Source organism: Puma concolor, chromosome A2 (genome assembly GCF_028749965.1).
Source record: "Puma concolor isolate L17-30 chromosome A2, mPumCon1.1.hap2, whole genome shotgun sequence".
Classification (NCBI taxonomy): domain Eukaryota; kingdom Metazoa; phylum Chordata; class Mammalia; order Carnivora; family Felidae; genus Puma; species Puma concolor.
The window spans coordinates 172009780-172029887 of NC_141668.1; the positions used below are offsets into that span (position 1 = coordinate 172009780).

Genomic DNA, 20108 nt, shown 5'->3' on the forward strand with positions numbered 1-20108 from the left:
TCCTGGAAGCCGGAGTCGAAACCCAACCTGCGGCAGGGCTGTGAAGCTCCAGGGGAGGGGCCTTCTTGCCTCTTCGAGCTTCTGGGGGTCCCTGGCATTCCTTGGCCTGTGGCCACCTCATTCCAGCCCCTGCCTGCGTCTTCACGTGGCCTCCCTGTGTGTGTCCGGGATTGGCCCAGTGTCCTGCAGGATGAACCCAGCGGGGGGTTCAGACGCTGAGGGAAGTGTCTCGCTGGTGCCATCACATTGGGGGCCCCGCTGCCCACGAGGCTCCTCACTGCTGACACTGACCCTGGTCTCCCGGCTGGGGGTGCTGGTGGGGCTCCACACTGGGAAGCTCCTCCCCCTCCACGCTATCCTGGCCGGAAGGCGTTACTGCGTGCCCCCCACACAGAGGACTGGGGGCTGGGAACCACCTCCCTGAGGACAGAAAATCTATGTTAATTATTGAGAATGCTGCAGGGACATTTGTCTCTTCTCCCCCAGGCGTTCACTTATGCAACCATTTGGGACACATGAAGATTTACTTTCTAGTTCGGTGGGCCATCCGGTATTATTTATCCCGGTCACGGTCCAGGTTTGGCCCTCGCAGCCTTGGGTCTCTCTGAGGCACCCCCATCGTTGTGGGGTTTTTATACACGAGCCCCGGGATGCTCCAGCTAGGCCTGTGTGTTTCTGCACGGAGCCTGGTTCCTTCTCTCGGGCCAGGTCTGGGCGCTTGGGTGTGCGGGGGCCCGTTTAACAGGCATCCTAAGAGTTTTAAGGGCAGACACTAAATCGCGGAAGTCCACGTGGCTGGCACGGACGCCGGAGGCCCGTGGTCCCAGAGGGTGCAGCCACTTGCACGAGGACCCTTTCCCCCTGCCCGCGGGGTGCCCCGGCCCGAAGCCTCCTGCCCTCCCCTGCAGCCCGCGGGAGGACCTGAAAATCGGGGAAGGGCCTCCAAAGGGAGAGTCGCTTCACTTGTGGAGCCTCAGTTTCCCTGCTCGGGAGAGTCCAGAGTAGAGCAGCAAAATATGGAACGCTTCACGAATTTGCGTGTCATCCTTGCGCAGGGGCCATGCTAATCTTCTCTGTATCGTTCCAATTTTAGTATATGTGCTGCCGAAGCGAGCACGAACCCACGGCCCAGCCGAAGGGTATTTATGGTGCCCCAAAAAAATGCCTTTACACAAAGGGTGAATTCTTTTAAAAGGAGTCAGCGACCCATCTTTCTCCTAGATTCCTACAACATATAGTGCGATCAAATGCGATCATTCACTGAAACTGAGGGAGTGTTCATTGTTCCACCGAATATAACTCAGGTGGCTGCTGGGACGCTGTAAAGTCCCATATGCAAATATCCCGGAAGAGGGGCGGAGTCGCCGCCGTCCCAGAAGCCTCTGGGAAGCGGCCGCGCTGCGCGGGCGACTCGTTGGTCCCGGGGAAGATGGCGGCGCCGGAACCGGGGAGCTAGAGAGACCCGGGGCCGCGGCCGCCTGCTCGGCTTGGCGCCTGGGCCGGCCTGGTGAGCGCGGGGCTGCGGGGCCCGCAGGGGACAGCCAGCGTCCGCTCGGCGCCCGCGGCCGGGGAGGGTGGGAACGCAGCCCGGAGGAGGCGGGGACCCGCGGGCCCGGGGCGGGGCCTGCGGGGTCAGAGGGCGCCGGGCGCGCGGCTGGCGGGGGTCGCTGGGCGGGGTCTGGGGGTTGTGGCAGAAACTTGCGTGGAGCCTGGGACTAACTGGGGGTCTGGCCCGGGCTGGGGGTGAGGCTCGAGGATAATGGGGGATTTGGCGGTGGGACCAGGAGGGCCCCCTGAACACCTGGCAGGTGAAGGGTTTGGGGTCCCTGGGGTGGAGTCTGAGAGCTTAGGCCGGGCTCGGGGGCTCAAGGAGTAAACTGGGAGGGGATTCTGGAAAGGAAAGATTGTAGGGGATGGGGACTGGGGCTTTGAGGGCAGAACTTAAAAGACTTGCGGGGGGCTTGTGGGAGGGGCCTTGGTGTCCCTGGTCTGGGCTCGAAGACGTAGCGGGACCTGGGGGTCATGACTCAGAGAAAGGGAGCTGATGGCACTTCTGTGAAAGAAGAAGTAACCTGTAATCGGTGCCTGCGCGTAGAGCGTTGTCATTGTTGGGCTCAGCAAGTCCCGCCTGGGGCACGACTTTCTGCCTCCGCTGGATGGGGTCTCCTAGCTCTTCCCCCAGGATGGACCCAGGCCCGACCTCTGCATGCGCTTCCCACTGCCTTTATTGCTGCCTACGGGGACCAGTGCACTCCCCTCCGCCCCACCCCTGGTGGTGCACTCCAGCCCGCCCGAGGGGTCCTGCGCAAACGTAAATAGTTCATCGCTCTCCCCGGGCTCCCCCCCACCCCACTAGGGTGAAGGCCTCCAGCGCCCCCACCACCCACCCTCATCACCTCTGGCCCCCTTTCCTTTCACTCATCTGCTCTAGCTGCCTGGGCTGCCTGGCCACTGCTTGAACACCCCAGGCTCCGTCCAGCCTCTGGGCCTTTGCGTTTGCTGTCCCCTCCACCTTCCCCCAGACATCGTGTGTCTTGCTCCCTCACACCTCTGCTTTGATGTTGTCTCCCTGATGAGACCTCCCCGTCCCCCTGTTTAAAATTCAGCTTCAGTCACACAGCACATGAGACCCAAGGGCAGGGAATCGTAGAGAATCGGTTGGGTTCCTTTCATTCCCTGTGGGAACCGGGTGTCCAGTGTGGAGCTCGGCATCCTGCAGGCACTCAGTGAATGTCACTGATGAGCCAGTCTCCCCCCCGCCCCAGGAGCTGGTGACTGTCCTCAGGGTGTGACCTGTGGCCTGTGGGCACAATGGATCTGGCTTACGTCTGCGAGTGGGAGAGATGGCCCAAGAGTACCCACTGTCCGTCGGTGCCCCTGGCCTGTGCCTGGTCCTGCCGTAACCTCATTGCCTTCACCACCGACCTTCGAAATGACGACCAAGGTGTGTGCCTCCTTGACCCCAGCCCCGCTCCTGTGTGTCCCTGTGGGGGAACTTTGGGTCTCCAGGCCTGCCTGGGAGCTGCCCCTCACCCATGTGGGCCCTCTCAGGGTTTTCTCATCCATAACGGGGTAGTGAGGACGCCAGGCTCGCAGGTGTGCAGAGGCCAGATGCTGTGCTCCCCATACCTGGTGCTGGAATCACCCCCAAGGGATGAAATGGGGCAAGGGAAGCGGGGTCCACTAAGGCTTCCAGACCGTCCATGTTACTATCTTGCATTTGAAAACGTCTAAGGTACTTAGTTGGGGGCTGTTTTCCCTTTACTGTCTGGGTAATATGTATTAGGAAAAAAATAGAAAAGCAGAGAAATTTAAAGGGGAGGAGACCGTGGAGAGATGGCCATCATTAGCCTTTGGGGATCATTTTCTCCCTGTTCTATTTTCTGTGTCTCTTGTAAAAACACCCTGGCCAGGTTCAGGTCTGCTTCGGTTTCCAAGGGAACACAGAAGCCTCTTCCTCCATAGCACCTGTGTGGAGGCTGTCTGTGTGGTCAGCAGCAGACGCCCCTGACTCCCCCGTGGGTGGCATGGTCGCTGGATTCATCCCTGACCCCTCCCGGGGTTGTCGTAGCTTCCTGGTTGTTACCGCTGCTGTGCTGTGTGCTGTCCCCGCAGACCTCACCCGCATGATCCACATCCTGGATACAGAACACCCCTGGGATGTGCACTCCGTCAACTCAGAGCACAGCGAGGCCATCACCTGCCTGGAGTGGGACCAGTCAGGTGAGGCCCGGCCTGGGCATGGGTGGTTCTACATGACTGAGGGGGATAGCGATGCTCTCCCTCGATCCTGAATCTCAGGGTAACACACTTTGTCTCTTCCTGGTCACGTCCCCAGAGTTCACAGCTGGGACTCGAACCCTCAATCTGTTACAATTGTCACGTCCCCGCGAACACACCTTATGCCACTCCCCTGCTCAGCCTCCACCAGCTTGCCCCTCCCAGGCCCTGAACGCACTGGAATCGCTGCCCCTGTGCACCCTGAGGGTTTGCAGTGTGGGTTTGTGGTCCACAGGCTCCCGGCTCCTGTCGGCTGATGCTGACGGGCAGATCAAGTGCTGGAGCATGGCCGACCACCTGGCCAACAGCTGGGAGAGCTCTGTGGGCAGCTTGGTGGAGGGGGACCCCATCGTGGCGCTGTCCTGGCTGCACAATGGGGTGAAGCTGGCATTGCACGTGGAAAAGGTGGGTGTTCACCCGAGCAAGCCGGTGCCATTGCAGTAGGTGAGACCGTGCACCCTGCCTGTCCCCCCGCCATCTGGCTCCTCCTCTCCCGCCACCAGCACCCTTTGGTTTTTCTAGTCCAGGCCCAACTCGCCCGATTCATGCCTTCAATCAGGCTGTCAGCACCTGTGTTTTCTGTGAGCCCCCATTTAACTGATGGCTGCTGTCCTTAATGAACCTTCCATTCGGCTGGTGGCTGGTATCCTCAGTGAACCGTTCATTTAACTGACAGCTGTTCTCAGCATCCAGTGCACCCCAGAATTCCTCTTTCTGCACCCCAAGGGGGGGTTGTCAGGTCACAAAGGGCAGACCCCTAAAGTCTGAGCAGGCCATCTGTTGCTGACGTCCTCAGCTGGGTCCAGCATCGGCAGTAAGCAGACCCCGTGCTCCCTTCTCCCCCCACAGTCGGGCGCCTCCAGCTTCGGCGAGAAGTTCTCGCGCGTCAAATTCTCGCCGTCCCTCACGCTGTTCGGCGGCAAGCCAATGGAGGGCTGGATCGCGGTGACGGTCAGCGGCCTGGTCACCGTGTCCCTGCTCAAGCCCAGCGGGCAGGTGCTGACGTCAACGGAGAGTCTGTGCCGGCTGCGCGGCCGCGTGGCCCTGGCGGACATCGCCTTCACGGGCGGTGGCAACATCGTGGTGGCCACCGCGGACGGCAGCAGCGCCTCCCCCGTGCAGTTCTACAAGGTGTGCGTGAGCGTGGTCAGCGAGAAGTGCCGCATCGACACCGAGATCCTGCCCTCGCTGTTCATGCGCTGCACCACCGACCTCAACCGCAAGGACAAGTTCCCCGCCATCACCCACCTCAAGTTCCTGGCCCGTGACATGTCAGAGCAGGTGAGTCCTGCCCCGGGCCCGCTCCCCTGGCCGCACGCTCCTCCCCGCGAGTTCTGGGGTCCGGGGTCGGACGTGGGGCTAACACCCCCCCCCCCCCGGGGCCCCAGGGAGCCCTGTGTCCCCCTCTTCCAGCTTCCCGAGGCGCCCCATCCTGGGCTCGCGGCCCCTCCTCATCCTCACGGCCAGCAGCGTGGGGTCCGCCTGGCTCTCTGCCTCTGACCCTTTGCCCCACCCTCGTGGGGACCTCGTGAGGACGCTGGGCCCCACAGCCTGTGGGTCCCGGGACCAGGACGGGGACGTCTCTGGGGCAGTTGTCCAGCGGTCACCCCGGGTTCCAGTGTAAGGCCCCGGCTTCGTGAAGCTTCCCCCTTGCCCTCCCCTGGGGGAAATCCGCCATTCCGGCTCCACACTCCTGACCAGCGGCCACCTCCGCAGGTGCTCCTGTGTGCGTCCAGCCAGACGAGCAGCATCGTGGAATGTTGGTCTCTGCGGAAGGAGGGGCTTCCCGTGAACAACGTCTTCCAGCAGATCTCGCCTGTGGGTGAGTCTCCCCGTTCCCGGGGCAGCGTGAGGGAGCTGCTCCCAGCAGCCAGGCCGTGTCAGCCTGCCCCACCCTCTTCACCCCTGCCGATGCAGCCTCTTCGCTCCTGTCCCAGACAGCCACCTGACCCGGGGCTCAGAGAGGCGAGGTCCTACCCGGTCATCCCACAGGCGGGTCGCCTGATTGCCTCACTCTCACACCTCCTCCGGGGAGCATGTGCCTGCTTGAGGGAGCTGTGGTGCAAAGGTCCTGGGGCATGAGGCAGGAGCTAGAGCGGGCTGAGCAAAGGGGAGCAAGCAGGCGGTGCGGCATGGCTGGGGGTACACACAGCCCCCTGGGCCACAGAGGGCACTTAATCCTAAAAACAGAACCCTCCAGAAACCCTGGCTTACGGTGAGGAAACAGACCCAGAGGGGTGACGGAGTTTCCCCAGGACGTACCCAATGGCCCACCTCCCCCTCCCCCGTCCCTGCACTCAATGTGGAGCCCCCGGTGGCTCCAGATGGAGCCAGCCTCCCTGAAGACCGTGCCCGCTCCCCGACAGAGCTCGGGATGTGCTGGCCCAGCCTTTAATGACTTCGAAGTCGGAAAAGCCACTTGATTTTCACCGCCGGAGCTCAGAGGGGACGAAGGCCCCCCGGGGCCCACAAATAGCATTTGCAGCTGATGAGAGCCGGGCTCTCTGCTGATTAGCACTAATGGACCCTGGAGCGGTTGGCTGCTCGGCAGGGTGCTAAGCGGGAACTACGAATGAAGCCATGTCAAGAGGCCCCGCAGCTCCTGCCCCCCCTCGGGGGCCACGGGATGGTTACAGAAGCTGCCCGCTGCGGGGGCCCAGTGGTTAGCACGAAGCACCTTCCCCGGACCCCGCGTCCTGAGTGAGCTCGTAGCTGGCAGCCGGCATGACCGTGTGTGGCGGGCAGGGCCACACAGGTCTGCATGGTCCCTATGCCCCAGTGCAGTGGGTGACCAGCCCCAGGGCCAGCCTGGCCACAGCCATCGTGTAGCATTTGTGCAGTGCTCGGTGTGACCACTGGCCCGCGGGTGCTGTCTGGACGTCATCCTTGTTAGATGCGAAATTACACTCTGGCCTCAGGCAGTCTCAGTGCTCCCTGGGCCTCAGTTTCCCCTGGGGGGCTCGGGTCTGCGGCAGGTTTATGAGCTGTGGCAAGCCGTTCAGAGCCGAGCTCTCGAGACAGGTGGGCGGCTGGGAGACGCTGTTTGACGGTTGGTTGTGCTGTGTAACAACCAGCTCAACTTGGCTCACAGCCGTGGCCCCGCGCGGCTCTGGGGGGGGGGGGGGGGGCGCCGCCTCCGCCGCTCCTACCTGGTTTGTGTGCCTGCCGTCACCTTCCGGCAGCGTGGGCCGTGCTGATCGCCCCCCGTGGCCGCGTGTCCCTGCAGGCTTGCCCAGACACGTCCCGGCAAATCCACCCTGTGTCTCCTCTTGCGTCATGTTGGCCCGCGCCCTCTAGCCACGCCGGGACTCCCGGAAACCACTCTGCCTGTTGCTGGGGGGTGTGGGTGCAGGGGGCACGGATCTGTGGCCCCTTGACCGTCCAGCTCAAGCCTTAGCAGGCGGGCCGAGCTGGGCTCCGCCCAGGACCTGTCCTGTCACCAGAAAACGCACCGCGAGCTGGCTGTGTCGCCAGGGCTTGTGGTGGCCGGGAGTGGGGTGCACCGCGCTTCTCTGCTCCAGCTTCAGCCAGGATCACGGCGGCCTCCCTCCCATTGCCTGTGGGCTCCTGGTCGGGCGAGGTCCCAGGGCAGGACTGGTGGTCCACGTGTGTCACGTGCCTGCCGTGGACCGTTCCGCTGCCTGGGCTATGGAGTGCTTTGAGGGACGGAGCGGGGCCGGGTCCCCAGCGCAGGGCCGGAGACGGGGGTGCTGGGGCGGCCGTGCCTGGCGTCCCCGGCGGGGGTCCGCCGTGTGGCATTTCTCATTCTGTTGTTGTTTTCCCGTTCTCCCGGCCCCCTTTTCAGTTGGTGACAAACAGCCCATGATTCTCAAGTGGCGGATCTTGTCGGCCACCAACGACCTGGACCGCGTGTCTGCCGTGGCGCTGCCTAAGCTGCCCATCTCGCTCACCAACACTGACCTGAAGGTGGCCAGCGACACCCAGTTCTACCCTGGCCTCGGTACAGCTGGCGCGAGCCCCTGGGGGCGGTGGGCTCTGAGCCCGGGGCTCAAGTCTGAGGGCCGTGGGGCCCGCCCCTGTCCGCCAGGCGGCCCCGCTTCCGGGATCCCACAGGCTCCCAGGCCGTGAGACTGGCTAACGGAACACTGCGTGCATAAAGGGCTGTTAGCGACCAGTAAGGACGAGGTTGGGAACTTGGGGCGGACTTTTTAGGTAGGCAGCGCTCTGTTATGGCGCCCCAGGTGTCGGTCCTGGGCTCAGTTGCAGGTGTCCCTGACCTCAAGTGAGTCAGGACTCAACGTGAGCCCTAACCCTGCCGCCCACTGGTCGTGGGGGTTAGGCCTCCCCACCCCCCATCCTCCCCTCGAGGCCCCTGTGTGCTCCTGGGCCCCGGGGCCTTTGCATTCACCGTCCCCTCCCACCGTCTCCCTGGAAGGGACCCATTTGCTCCCGTCAGCCACACCTTGGGGAGGAGGTCGGGCGTAGCCCGAACCTGGGGCTGTTGGCAAAGGATGCGGGGAAAGCGGCTGGCTGTGGGGGACGGCTGGTGGGCTGTGGGTGGCCTGGGGCCACGCCTCTCCCCTGGGCGGCCCCTTCCCACTGTGGGGAGCTGGGCGGGCCCCCAGGCGGCTGAGCGGCCTGTGCTCTGGCCTGTAGGGCTGGCCCTGGCCTTTCACGACGGCAGCGTCCACATCGTGCACCGGCTGTCGCTGCAGAGCATGGCCGTCTTCTACAGTTCTGCGGCCCCGCGCTCCGCGGACGAGCCGGCCATCAAGCGCCCGCGGACCACCGGCCCCGCCGTCCACTTCAAGGCCATGCAGCTCTCCTGGACGTCTCTGGCCCTGGTCGGCATTGACAACCACGGGAAGGTAAGCTTCAGAGCCGCCTCCCTGCTGCTCCCCGGCCCGAGGCCGTCGCCTCTGAGGTCTAATCAAAGCTCCTGCGGCGTGGTCTGTGGCGCCTAGTAGGTGCTCAGCAGGAGCCGTTGGGGTGGTTGCTGTTCACGTAGGATTTCTGGAATCAAGTGCGGTGAAGCACGTAAGCGTAAGGGTAGCGGGTGCTCAGCGGGTGTCCTTGTTCCCGGAGGGACTTGGCCTCGCCTGGAGGAAGGGGGCCTGGAGGAAGGGGCGAGCTGTGTGCGCTCACCCTGTGGCCGTGCCCGCCCATCCCCCCGCCTCCCGCGCTGACTAGGAAACCGGCTTCTGCATTCACTTTGCGACTCCTGACTCGTGAGCGAATCCCTTGCTCGTTTGCTCCGCCCTTGGGGTCTGCGGGAGACGGGCCTGGCCTGGCGTGAGGCGTTCCGCTTCTGGAGAACAGGGTCTGTGTCTCTGCGGAGACCCCCGCGGCCCTCGAGTGGATCCGCGCCGGCCACGCAGCCTGGTGACAGGCCGGTCCCCCGGAAGCCCCGAGCGGGTGTGGCGGGGCCTCGGAGGTGCCGCCGCAGCGCAGACACAGCGCGTGCGGCCTCCCCACCCCCTGGCCGGCGGGACGGCCCGGGGAGGGGGTGCGGGGTCCCGCAGCGCTCCCCGCCCCGTCCTCCCCTGCAGCTGAGCATGCTCCGCATCTCGCCCTCCATGGGCCACGCGCTGGACGTGAGCCTGGCCCTGCGGCACTTGCTCTTCCTGCTGGAGTACTGCATGGTGACCGGCTACGACTGGTGGGACACCCTCCTGCACGTGCAGCCCGCCATGGTGCAGAGCCTGGTGGAGAGGCTGCACGAGGAGTACACGCGCCAGAACGCGGCCCTGCAGCAGGTGGAGGGCCTCTTTGGAGGGGGGGGGGGGGCCCTCGCCCCGCCCCTCGCACTTGCCTCCCCGCCCCGCCCCTCGCACTTGCTGCCCCGCCCCGCCCCTCGCACTTGCTGCCCCGCCCCGCCCCTCGCACTTGCTGCCCCGCCCCGCCCCTCGCACTTGCCTCCCCGCCCCGCCCCTCGCACTTGCCTCCCCGCCCCGCCCCTCGCACTTGCTGCCCCGCCCCGCCCCTCGCACTTGCCTCCCCGCCCCGCCCCTCGCACTTGCCTCCCCGCCCCGCCCCTCGCACTTGCTGCCCCGCCCCGCCCCTCGCACTTGCTGCCCCGCCCCGCCCCTCGCACTTGCCTCCCCGCCCCTCGCACTTGCCTCCCCGCCCCGCGGGGGGCGAAGCGGAGGGCGCCGCTTCCGGGCCCCTCGGGGGCCGCCCGCTCACGCCACCTGCCCGCCCAGGTCCTGTCCACCCGGATCCTGGCCATGAAGGCCTCGCTGTGCAAGCTGTCGCCCTGCACGGTGGCCCGCGTGTGCGACTACCACGCCAAGCTCTTCCTCGTGGCCGTCAGCTCCACGCTCAAGTCCCTCCTGCGCCCACACTTCCTCAACACGCCCGACAAGAGCCCCGGCGACCGGCTGACCGAGGTCTGCGCCAAGATCACGGACGCCGGTGGGTGCCGCCCCGGCCCCCACCGGGCTCGCCCCAGGGGAGCATCGGCCGGGCCAGGCCTGGGGGGGGGGGGGGGCGGGGGGAGGCGGGGCCGGAAAGGAGCCGCTCTGACCCAGGGCCCGGCTCTCGCAGTGGGTGCTGCCGGGCTCGGCGCGGCCCCCGGGTGCGTGAACCGTGAGGCCGGGGGGCGCCTGACCTCCCGTCTCCTCCCAGACATCGACAAGGTCATGATCAACCTCAAGACGGAAGAGTTCGTCCTGGACATGAACACGCTGCAGGCGCTCCAGCAGCTGCTGCAGTGGGTGGGCGACTTCGTGCTCTACTTGCTGGCCAGTCTGCCCAACCAGGTGCGGCCCCTCCCCCCAGCCCGCCTCCATGGTCCGGGCTGCGCTGCCCTGCCGGAGCCAGCGTCCCCGCCCCCGCACGCATTACCTGCTGGGGTGGGTGGGGGGACCGCTTCCCCTCCCCTGCTGGCACTGCATGGCGTCCAGGAGCCGGAGCCGTCCGTTGCGCGTCAGAAAAGCCGGGGGCCGGTGCCCGGGGCTCCCCCGGCCTGTGCGAGGGAAGCCGGCCCATCTCCCCGCACACCGGGGTCCTGGGATGCCGCACGCGCTTAGGCCTGTGGCCCGGGTGCCTCCCCCACAGGGCTCCCCGCTGCGGCCGGGACACAGCTTCCTGCGGGACGGCACCTCGCTGGGCATGCTGCGGGAGCTGATGGTCGTCATCCGGATCTGGGGCCTGCTAAAGCCCAGCTGCTTGCCCGTGTACACGGCCACCTCAGACACCCAAGACAGCATGTCCCTGCTCTTCCGCCTGCTCACCAAGCTCTGGATCTGCTGTAAGACGCCAGCCCTCGGCTCTCGTCCCCCCATCAAAATACGAGTCCTGGCTGAGACGCCCCACTCCCCAAATGCAGGCTCCCCCAGCTTAAACGGTCGTGGTCCCCAGCGCCCAGCACAGGTGCTCGCTAAACGTCTGCGCCCGTTTGCTTGTCTTGTGTCACCGGGGCGCGTGTTTGCGGCAGGCCCTGTTCTCGGAAGGACACCCAGCGCTCCCTGTGTACTTGTTAAACGAATAAGTGGGTCCTGACGCTCGGGAGGTCAGGGTAGAGCTGGGCCCTGAGCCCGGGACCGCTGCTCCGAGCTCCAAGGAGGCCTCGGTGCCCCGCCCCCGGCAGGCGGCGCTCCGGGCAGGGCCGCCCAGCTCGACGTCCCCACGGTCCCCTCCCCACAGGCCGTGACGAGGGCCCCACGAGTGAGCCGGACGAGGCGCTCGTCGACGAGTGCTGCCTGCTGCCCAGCCAGCTGCTCATTCCCAGCCTGGACTGGCTGCCCGTCAGCGACGGCCTCGTCAGCCGCCTGCAGCCCAAGCAGCCTCTGCGCCTGCAGTTCGGCAAGGCCCCCGCCCTGCCTGCCTGCGCCGCCGCGCAGCCCGACGGCCTCAGCAGGTGTGTGCCCGGCTCCGCCTCGCCCCCTGCGCGTGCGCCCTGCTGGTACCGCCTTCGGGGCTCCGCCTGAACGCCGTCCCCGAGAGACGCCCCGCTCGGTCCCCGACTCCTCCGCCGCCTCTCTCCGTCTTCGCGCTCGGCCGCGTCCTGCCCTCCGTCTGGCGCGTCACCCCTGCGTGGAGTGCCGTGTGCTTGACCTTGAGGACTCCGGCTGCGGCCTCTGCCCCCGTAAGGGGGCAGTCACCCTGGCGTAGACTCCCGTGTGAGCCCTCGCTGCGCAGCAGCACCACGGGGCAGGGGTTTGTCCCCACTTTTCGGGCGAGAAAGGTGCGGTCACTGACCCCAGGTCGCACAAGGTGCTTCCCCGTTTTGGACGCTCACGTGGTGAAGAGAGACCCGCGAATCCTCCGCGAGGTCCATTACTTTGGGTGGAAATTTCAGAAATCGCAGATGAGCCAAAGGAGGAAAGTCAGCACCCGGGGGCCCCCTTTGGGTGTGATGCTTCGGGCATTCCTTCTTGTGTTGCCGTGGGAGGGACCGCCTGACTCATTTGGGTTTGGGTTTCGGGAAAAACTTTAAGAGAAGAGGAGGTCGATCACAATGAGATTTAAAATGTGTTGTTTTGGAAACATTCAAATGCAGTTCTCGGCCCCTCCCCGCGGGTTCTCGGTGGCTTCCAGAGCTTTCTGGCGCCGTTGAGTGTGCGGGCAGAGGGCACGCGTCAGAGATGACCCGTGTCTGGTGTGTGCACGCCTCACGTGTCCCCTCTCGTCCGCCAGGGCGCCGGGCCAGCCCAAGATCGACCACCTGCGAAGGCTGCACCTGGGAGCCTACCCCACGGAGGAGTGCAAGGCCTGTACCCGGTGAGTGCCCGCCCTCAGCCCTGCCCCGGGGCCGGTGGCTTCCTGCCACGAGCCCGTTTCCCTGCCTGTGAACACGGGTCGTGGGCGCGCCTCCCAGCGAGGGCCGCGGCCGCCTTGGGGCACCCTCTCCTGGGGCATCAGTGGCGAGCTGTGCCCGCAGCCCGAGCCTGCCCCGGGGGAGCTCTCCGTCACCCAGCGGGTGCAGAAACGAAGGCCGGGCGCTTTGCAGACGCGGCCCCACTTGCCGCCACACAACCCCGGGACCGGGAGCAGGTTCTGGCGCTCAGGGTCACGCTGCCGGGGAGCGGCCAGGCCGGGACTCGAAAACCCCACTCACGGCGCTGAGCCGGGACGCAGAGGTGTGGCGGAGCCAGCTCGGTGTCGGGCGGCTCCGGGAACGGCGCTCTGGCGGTGGGGGTGCAGCACGTGCAGAGGCCCAGCGGCAGGGCGGAGGGCAGGCCCCCCCCCACCCCCCCGCGCCTCACCCTGCCGGCTCTGCCCCCAGGTGTGGCTGCGTCACCATGCTCAGGTCACCCAATAAGACTACGGCCGTCAAGCAGTGGGAACAGCGCTGGATCAAGAACTGCCTGTGCGGGGGGCTCTGGCGGCGGGTGCCCCTCAGCTACCCCTGACCGGGGGGCCCTAGGCCCTCTCGGCGACAGAACATTCCACACACCCCCGATCTTCATCGGGTACATCAAGAAACGGGCATCCTTGAAGCACGGCCTTCCGGGCCTTATCGGCCAAGGTCGTGTCCCGTCAACGGACGGGGCAGGGGTGGACGCTGCCTGAAGCCACGAGTTGGTGCCTATCGGCCCAGCCGGGACTGCTTTCTGTCCCTCGGAGCCTAGCGGTGGTTCCAGGAGGAGGGCCGGCTCCCTGTCCACGTGCCCCAGGCGGCCACCGAGACAGACCTGTGGGTCTCACAGCCTCACGTGTTGCCCTCCCTGGACCCCCAGCGGCCCCTCCAGAGGCCCCAGGTCCTGGCTCGGAGGGTCCAGGGTGGCCCGGGGTCTCTGTTCTTTAGAACGTGCCCCGTGAACTTGTCCAGTGTCTGGGTGGGTACTGCCCATGACACCTGCCTCAGTGTCCTCCCTGTTCCTGCCCGTGCGTCCGCATGGTTCTGACGTCAGCAGGCCCAATAAATGTCCTGCCGGGTCGTAGGTGTCCTGTCCCTGCCAAGGGTGCTCTCCTCCTCTGGGCTCCCGTGCCCGGTGACTCTCTTGCTCTGTCAGCATTTATCGAGCACCTAGTGTATGCCAGTCACCGAGGTCCCTGCACGGGGCAGCAGGCCCGGCACCGGTGGGCGATGGGCAGGTCTCTCTCTCTCCTTTTTCCCTGCCTCCCTCTAGCCTCCCCGCTGCAGGCCCTGAGCTGCTCCCGCCCCTGGGCTTCTGGGAGCTCAGATCTGGTCCCCAGGGGGTCCCGCCTCCTGCCAACGAGCACTTTCCCAATCACGTCCGGCTTATGTCCTGCTCCCCAGGCCTCCGGACGCGGCGCCCTGCCTGTGGAGTGCTAATGGTTTCTCTGGTTTTCTTGCTGGAAGGTGCGGGGAGCGTGGGGCAGGTGGATGCCCCGCGGGGGTCAGACCCCGCACCTGTGCTTGTGGGGCTCGCCGGGCAGTGGGGGCTCGGAGCCCCTTACCGAGGCCCGGGCCGCGTTGCCCCGGAGGGCCTGTTGTCTGAGCCGTGGGCCTTGATGTTGGGCACGTGGTGGGGGCGGACAAGGGCAGGGAGCCGGCCCTTGGCTGGGCCTCTGCCAGCCGCCTCGCCTCCCACCCTGCTGGTCACTACTGCCTGGTGCCCCTTTAGTGACACGGGGACCCCGAGGGCAGCCCCCCCCCCCCGGTTGTGTGGTCACTGCTGACAGAGCCATCCGTGAGCCGGTGGAGGGGAGGCTCTGTGTAAATTGCTCATCTAACTGAGGTGTAGGCGGAGAGCAGGGGAGAGGCCTCTCCTCCGTGGGGATCCGCTTCGGGGGCCCTTTCCCCCTGACCGTGCCCACACCGCTGCTGTGCCGTCTGCGCGGCTGAGGTGGGGGTCGCCTGTCGTGGCGTCCCTGCACCCCTCTCGGGCCCCCACGCCATGCTGCCCACGTCCCTCACGAGGCCTCCAGCCACCCCGCCAGCGCTGTCAGCCGTCTGCGTTGGGACAAAGGGCCCGTTGTCCTGCACCCCTGTTTCACCCCCTCCAGGTTAACTTGTGGTTTTAGGACACGGACACGACTCACCCCCACGGGTGACACGTGGGGTCCGCGCCCCCCCCCCCGGGTCTGGGTGGGCTCACGCCTGCGTCCAGCCCTGCGCAGAAGTGGTGCGTGTGACCCCCAAGCGGTTGGAAGTGGCCTTGCTCCCGGCCCCCCACCCCCACCCGGAGCCCGTGCCTCCCTGCCGTGAGCATGCCGCCCCGCTGTGCCGTCCGCTTCCAGACCCGCAGAAGCTGAGCACGGTGACCCCGGGGGTGGCTCTCTGTCCCCAGGTTTGGGGTGGACGAGAACAGCCCGCGAACCGGGATGAGCGAGGTCGCGTGGGTGCGCCCGGCCGTCCCGGTGGCCAGTCCCCCGTGGGCCCTGCCGAGCCCCGGATGAGCTCGCCAGGCGGGTTAGGTCAGCAAGGTCCCGCGTTCCCGTCCCCGTCCTGTGCCCGCCTGGGGTTACCATGACACCCGTGCGTCCCCACAGCGCCTGCCTCTGGGGTCAACAGCAAGGCCCTGTTCTAGTTAGTACGTGAAGACGGCTCGGTCCGGCCGGCTGGGTGTGCGGCCAGCCTCGTCAGAGCGGAGGCCCTGTGTCACAGAGGCGGCCACCGGGACCACGTTCGGAAGATGTGTGTGCTGCTGTGGGCTTAGTGCCCACCGAGCTCATGGCCCGCCTCCCCACACTGTTCACCGGAACCTTCTGTGGCTCCCACACTGACCACGGGAGGGGGGTGAAGATGCCCCGGGAGATGTCACACCGGCCAGCCCCTAGTCAGACGCGAACCACCACTCCTACCCCCTGCCCTGGGCCCACCGGGGCCCTGACCTCCAGAAACAAGCGGGAAAGCAGGACCGGGGCGGCCTTTGGCTTCCTATTCTGGGGCCGTGCCCCCTGGACACCCAGGTCGTTCCTGCGCCTGCCCGGGGCTCGGGGTCATCCCGCTGCCCCTGACGGGCCGACCACACTCACTGGTGCCTAAGAACCCTCCCGTCTGGGGAAGCTGCTGGAAGGTACCCTCCAGGGTGAGCGGGCTGCGGTTTCCCTCGTGGCTGCAGAAGCCACAATGTCTCCCGCCGGGCCCTCGCCCGAACTGTGCCTCCAGCCCGGAAACCCGCCCCCTTCCTGTGGGGCAGGCCCGCCGGCCCCCAGCCCTTCCCCAGGCCCTGTTCTGACCCTCCAGGTGCCAGGTCGTCAGGGGGGCAGCTGCATTTGAGTTTCAAACAAACAACAGATACTGTTTCAGTACAAGGCCGTCCCACATACCACGGGACACTCGCATCATGCAAAAGTAGTTGTTGTTTTTCTGAAATTCCCGTTTAACCGGACGTGTTTTTATTTGCAGAATCTAGTCATCGTAGCCACACCCACACTTTCCCCCCAAACTGGATCATCTCAAAGCCACTCCCTGACATCACTTCATCCAGGAAATACCTATTGAATGAATGAGTCTCCCGGGTCTGGATGGCCAGCAATTGTCTCTCCCCCCCCCCCCCCTTATTTAAATGTGTCCAGTTTCTTAAATTACACACGAGATTCCTGAGCCTCGAAGGGCTGAGTGAGTTACATCCTGTGTAATGGGATATTTGAGTTACTACGAGCAGGTCTTAGTGACCATGGTGCCCAGCCCAGGACCGTGCACACAGCAGGTGCTCCATAAATGCTTTTGTAGGCATGAGCATATGACTCCAAGGTAAACACTCCGTGGTGGAAAAGTGAAACTTGGCCACCGGTTCCAAACCCCCCCGATTCACAATCCCCAGGGGTGGGCACATGACTTCACCTCTCAGATCCTCAGTCTTCTTTTCAACAAAAGGGAAGTCGTGAGCCCCCTTTGTGGGCCACGCTTACCACCTGGGCCCCAGCAGGTGTGGGTCTCGACGGCCCCTCATCCAGGTGGGAGAAAGCACGGGGCCTCGGGAAACTGGACCCTTTCCTGGAAAGGGTAAACTGAGACCCAGGAGGGCAGGGAGTCCCTCAGACCCCCAGTGTGACTGCTCTAGGACAGGCATCAGCCTTCCTCATTCTGGGAGCCCCCAAGCCCCCGGAAGTGACTATGAACGCCGGGGCTGTGATCCTGGGTTCGAATCCAGGCTTTGCCCAGGAGCTTCCCCCGACCTGAGCCTCCGTTTCCCGATGCGGGACGGGGGTCACAGAACAGAGTGACTCGAGAGGGTCTGTGAAGCTGAAGCTCCCCCCAGAGCAGGGTCTCGCCCGCAGGGCGGCTTCCCCGCCACCTCCCGGGACCGCGGGTGGAGGAGCACGGGCGCCCCCGCGCGGCCGCGCGTGCTCAGGACGGGCAGGAAGCGTGCAGGAGAGGATGCTTTATTGCGCGACCCCGGTCGGCCGCCCCTCGGGGCCTCGTCAAGCGGCCGCGCCCTCGGCCATCACGCCGTCGATCCAGGCCACGTAGCTCGCCAGGCGCGTGTAGATGCCGGGCTTCTTGCGGTTGCCGCACACGCGCGAGCCCGACGTGACCACGGCCTCGGCCACGCCCCCGCACACCAGCGGGCCCCCGGAGTCGCCCTGCGGGGACAGGACGGCAGGCCGGGCCGTGAGCGCTGCAGCCGCGCCTGCAGGGACCCCCGCCCGCGCACCTTGCAGGTGTCCCAGCGGTTACTCCCCCCGCACCCCCCGCCCGCCCCCCCCCCCACCTTGCAGGTGTCCCAGCGGTTAATCTCCCCGCACCCCAACCCCCGCACCCCCCCTTGCAGGTGTCCCAGCGGTTACTCCCCCCGCACCCCCCGCCCGCCCCCCCCCCCCCCACCTTGCAGGTGTCCCGGCGGTTGCTCTCCCCGCACATCATGCTCTGGGTGATGGTGCCGTCGTGGTACGTGCGCTGGTTGCAGGTGGCGCGGTCGAGGACCCGCAGTTGCAATTGCTGCAGGCGGTCCGGCCGGCGGCCCGCGTGGGTGACCACGCCCCAGCCGGCCACGTCGCAGAGCGTGCCGGCCGCCACGTCGCGGTCCAAGCGCTGCCAGGCCAGGGGCTGCACGGCGGGGCCCAGCTCGGCCTTCTCTGACAGCTACGGGAAGGGGCGGGAGCGGGGGGTCAGGGCGGGGGGGGGGGGCAGCGGGGGTCGCGTGCAGCAGGTGGGACTGAGGCTGGGCTCGGCAGACCTGCAGCAGGAGGAGGTCGTGGTCGATTGTGTCGGGCCGGCTGTCTGGGTGGGGCACTGCGCGGAGCACGTCGTACAGGCGCTTGGAGGGCTCGGGCTGCGACAGGGAGTGTGCGCCCAGGAGCACCTGCAGCTTCCCGTCGGCCCTGGGCGTGGGGGGGGTCCACATGAGAGCCGCGTCCCCCCCCCCCCCAGCCCCCTCCCAGCCCCCCGCTGGCTCCGGACACTCACAAGTCCTCCACGCAGTGCGCCGCGCTCAGCACCCACCGCTCGGACACCAGGAAGCCGCCGCACACGTGCTTGCCGTTGACCTGCACCGATGCCATGTAGGGCCGCGCGTGGGACTCGGCCTCGCGGCCGCCCAGGATTCGCCCACGGGGCTGCGCCGCTGGGGGAGGGAGGGCAGGTGTGTGCTTCAGGGGGCGGGCCTCCCTGCCCCACCCGGCCCTCGGGCAGCCCAGGCCTGGAGTCCAGTCCGTGGGGGGGGGGGGGCGGGCCTGAAGTCCAGTCCGGTGGGGGGCCCAGGCCTGGAGTCCGGTCGGAGGGGGGGGCAGGCCTGGAGTCCAGTCCGGTGGGGGGGGGTGCCCAGACTGGAGTCCAGTCGGAGGGGGGGGGCAGGCCTGGAGTCCAGTCCGGGCCCACTGGGAGCAGGGGACTCTAGGGCAAATTCGCTAAGTGTGGCTGACCAGACCCAGCAGTCCCGGCCGTTTGCACTGACAACTTGACCCTCACTGGAGGCTGAGCTTGGACTCTGAGAGCTCAGGCTTCATATTCGAAGTTTGGGGAAAATCCTTCCTTTTCAGAGTTTTCCATTCACCTGCTGGAGCCGGGGACACTCCTGCTTGATGGCGCGGGGGGGGGGGGGGCGGCTGGCCGCCCTCCAGACGGGTGGCTCCCAGCTGTCCCCGGTAGGCCCAGGCCCTGTCACTCACCACACGCGGCTGCGCCCAGGAGGACCAGCGTCACCAGGTGCACCAGGCAGGCGGTCATGCTGCTGCTGTGGCCTGAGCGGGGACTCAGGCTGGGGCCCCCAGGCACTGACACTTGTAGGAGCGGGCAAGGGGGCGGGGCTCCCAAGGCTCGCTCTGCTGCGTGGCCACCGTCCAGCAGGGCAAAGGGGAGCCTGCCTGTTCCGTGCCCACCCTCCACGGGAGCCCCGCACCGAGAGGACAGGCGGCTGGAGGGGACTCCTGCCTCTGTGTCAGGTCCAGGGCTGGTCCCCGTGCGGGCCGCAGACCCTCAGGCGGACCCACTCTCAGCCCCCCAGCCCAGGCTCCCCAGAGTGCCCTTCCGCCCCCAACGTTTTGCAACAGCAGCTGGAGGCCACAGTTTGTAAACAACCAACTTCCTCCGTTTTTCTGCCCCTCCCTTCTTTCTCTTCCTCCTCCAACTAAGAGAGGAGGTCGGTGGGGGTGGGAAGGTCACCTGACAGCCTTGTCCCCGTTGGCTCTGGGGCCCAACACCCCAACAAATGGAATGTTAGAAAGGGGGCGTGTCAGATACAAATGACAGAAAAAACAAGTTGAACCGGGTGGGGTCTTCAACACGGAAATTTAAATGGAAAGTTCAGGGACTACTCAGGTGTAGCCTGATCCAGGTGCCTGCCCGCTAGCAGGTGTCTCTGTCTCTCGTTCGTCCTTTCCTCCTCGGTGATTTTTCTCCTCACCGGGCTCCCCAGGGGCCCCAGACTCAGCCCAGTGGCTCAGTGGGCCCCTCCCCCAATTCCCCATCACTCCAGCCAGCTTCTCAAGGCTGCCTCCGGTTAGCCGGTTAGCCGAGCTTTGATCACATGGCCCTTCCCAAGCCAATCACTGCGAACAAGGGTTGGCAGGTTCTGATGAGCAGAATGGGTTGCGTGACCCTTTATAAGGTCAGGATGATGGATCAATGTCTCACGAACCCATGGAGGGGGGCAGTGCTGGGAACACAAGGGCGGGTCGGGCCTTGGACATCCCCAGTGGGCACATTGCACAGTATCTTCCCTCTATGCTTTCCTCTTTGCTGTGGACTGTTTCAGGCACAGAGAATAGAAAAAATGTAGCCAGTGTGAATTGTTAGATCCTAACATGTTTCCTTATTGAAATCGGAAACTCCAAACAAAAGCCCATTAGGCTATGGAGTCCAGGTTATGTAAGAGTTGGAAACTGCAACAAAATTTGGAACGTCTTCAATAAATAACCCTGAACACTCCCCACCCGGGCGCCGAACGAACCAACGACCGCCAGCGTGCAGGGCTAGGTTGGAAGAGTGACTGACCGACTGACCCCCGGCCGGTGCTTGGGCGGAGCTGTGGGAGGGGAGCACCCCAAGGCAGAGGGAGCCCCAGAGGCCA

The 20108-nt window shown here is 65.8% G+C and overlaps 2 protein-coding genes and 1 non-coding gene across 3 annotated transcripts; 1 reads left to right on the plus strand and 2 right to left on the minus strand.

Annotated features, from left to right (window-relative positions):
• Positions 1 to 1010: 1010 nt before the first annotated feature.
• On the minus strand, positions 1011 to 1117 carry LOC112853068 (U6 spliceosomal RNA). The gene has a single exon (XR_003222876.1). It is a non-coding gene; the product is annotated as a U6 spliceosomal RNA (small nuclear RNA).
• A 262-nt stretch (positions 1118 to 1379) lies between these two features.
• MED16 (mediator complex subunit 16) lies at positions 1380 to 13625 on the plus strand. The gene is made up of 15 exons (XM_086699761.1): positions 1380 to 1506; positions 2759 to 2944; positions 3616 to 3723; positions 4016 to 4185; positions 4630 to 5061; positions 5497 to 5602; positions 7586 to 7741; positions 8398 to 8609; positions 9291 to 9497; positions 9945 to 10155; positions 10369 to 10502; positions 10801 to 10993; positions 11389 to 11602; positions 12382 to 12465; positions 12971 to 13625. Exons 2-15 carry the CDS (start codon positions 2812 to 2814, stop codon positions 13095 to 13097), a joined length of 2487 nt encoding a protein of 828 aa, XP_086555887.1. The 5' UTR covers positions 1380 to 1506; positions 2759 to 2811; the 3' UTR covers positions 13098 to 13625.
• Positions 13626 to 16967: 3342 nt separating this feature from the next.
• CFD (complement factor D) lies at positions 16968 to 19078 on the minus strand. The gene is made up of 5 exons (XM_086699764.1): positions 18709 to 19078; positions 18008 to 18164; positions 17778 to 17922; positions 17426 to 17683; positions 16968 to 17184 (listed from the first exon to the last, which is right to left on the minus strand). Exons 1-5 carry the CDS (start codon positions 18764 to 18766, stop codon positions 17023 to 17025), a joined length of 780 nt encoding a protein of 259 aa, XP_086555890.1. The 5' UTR covers positions 18767 to 19078; the 3' UTR covers positions 16968 to 17022.
• Between the last annotated feature and the right edge of the window lie 1030 nt (positions 19079 to 20108).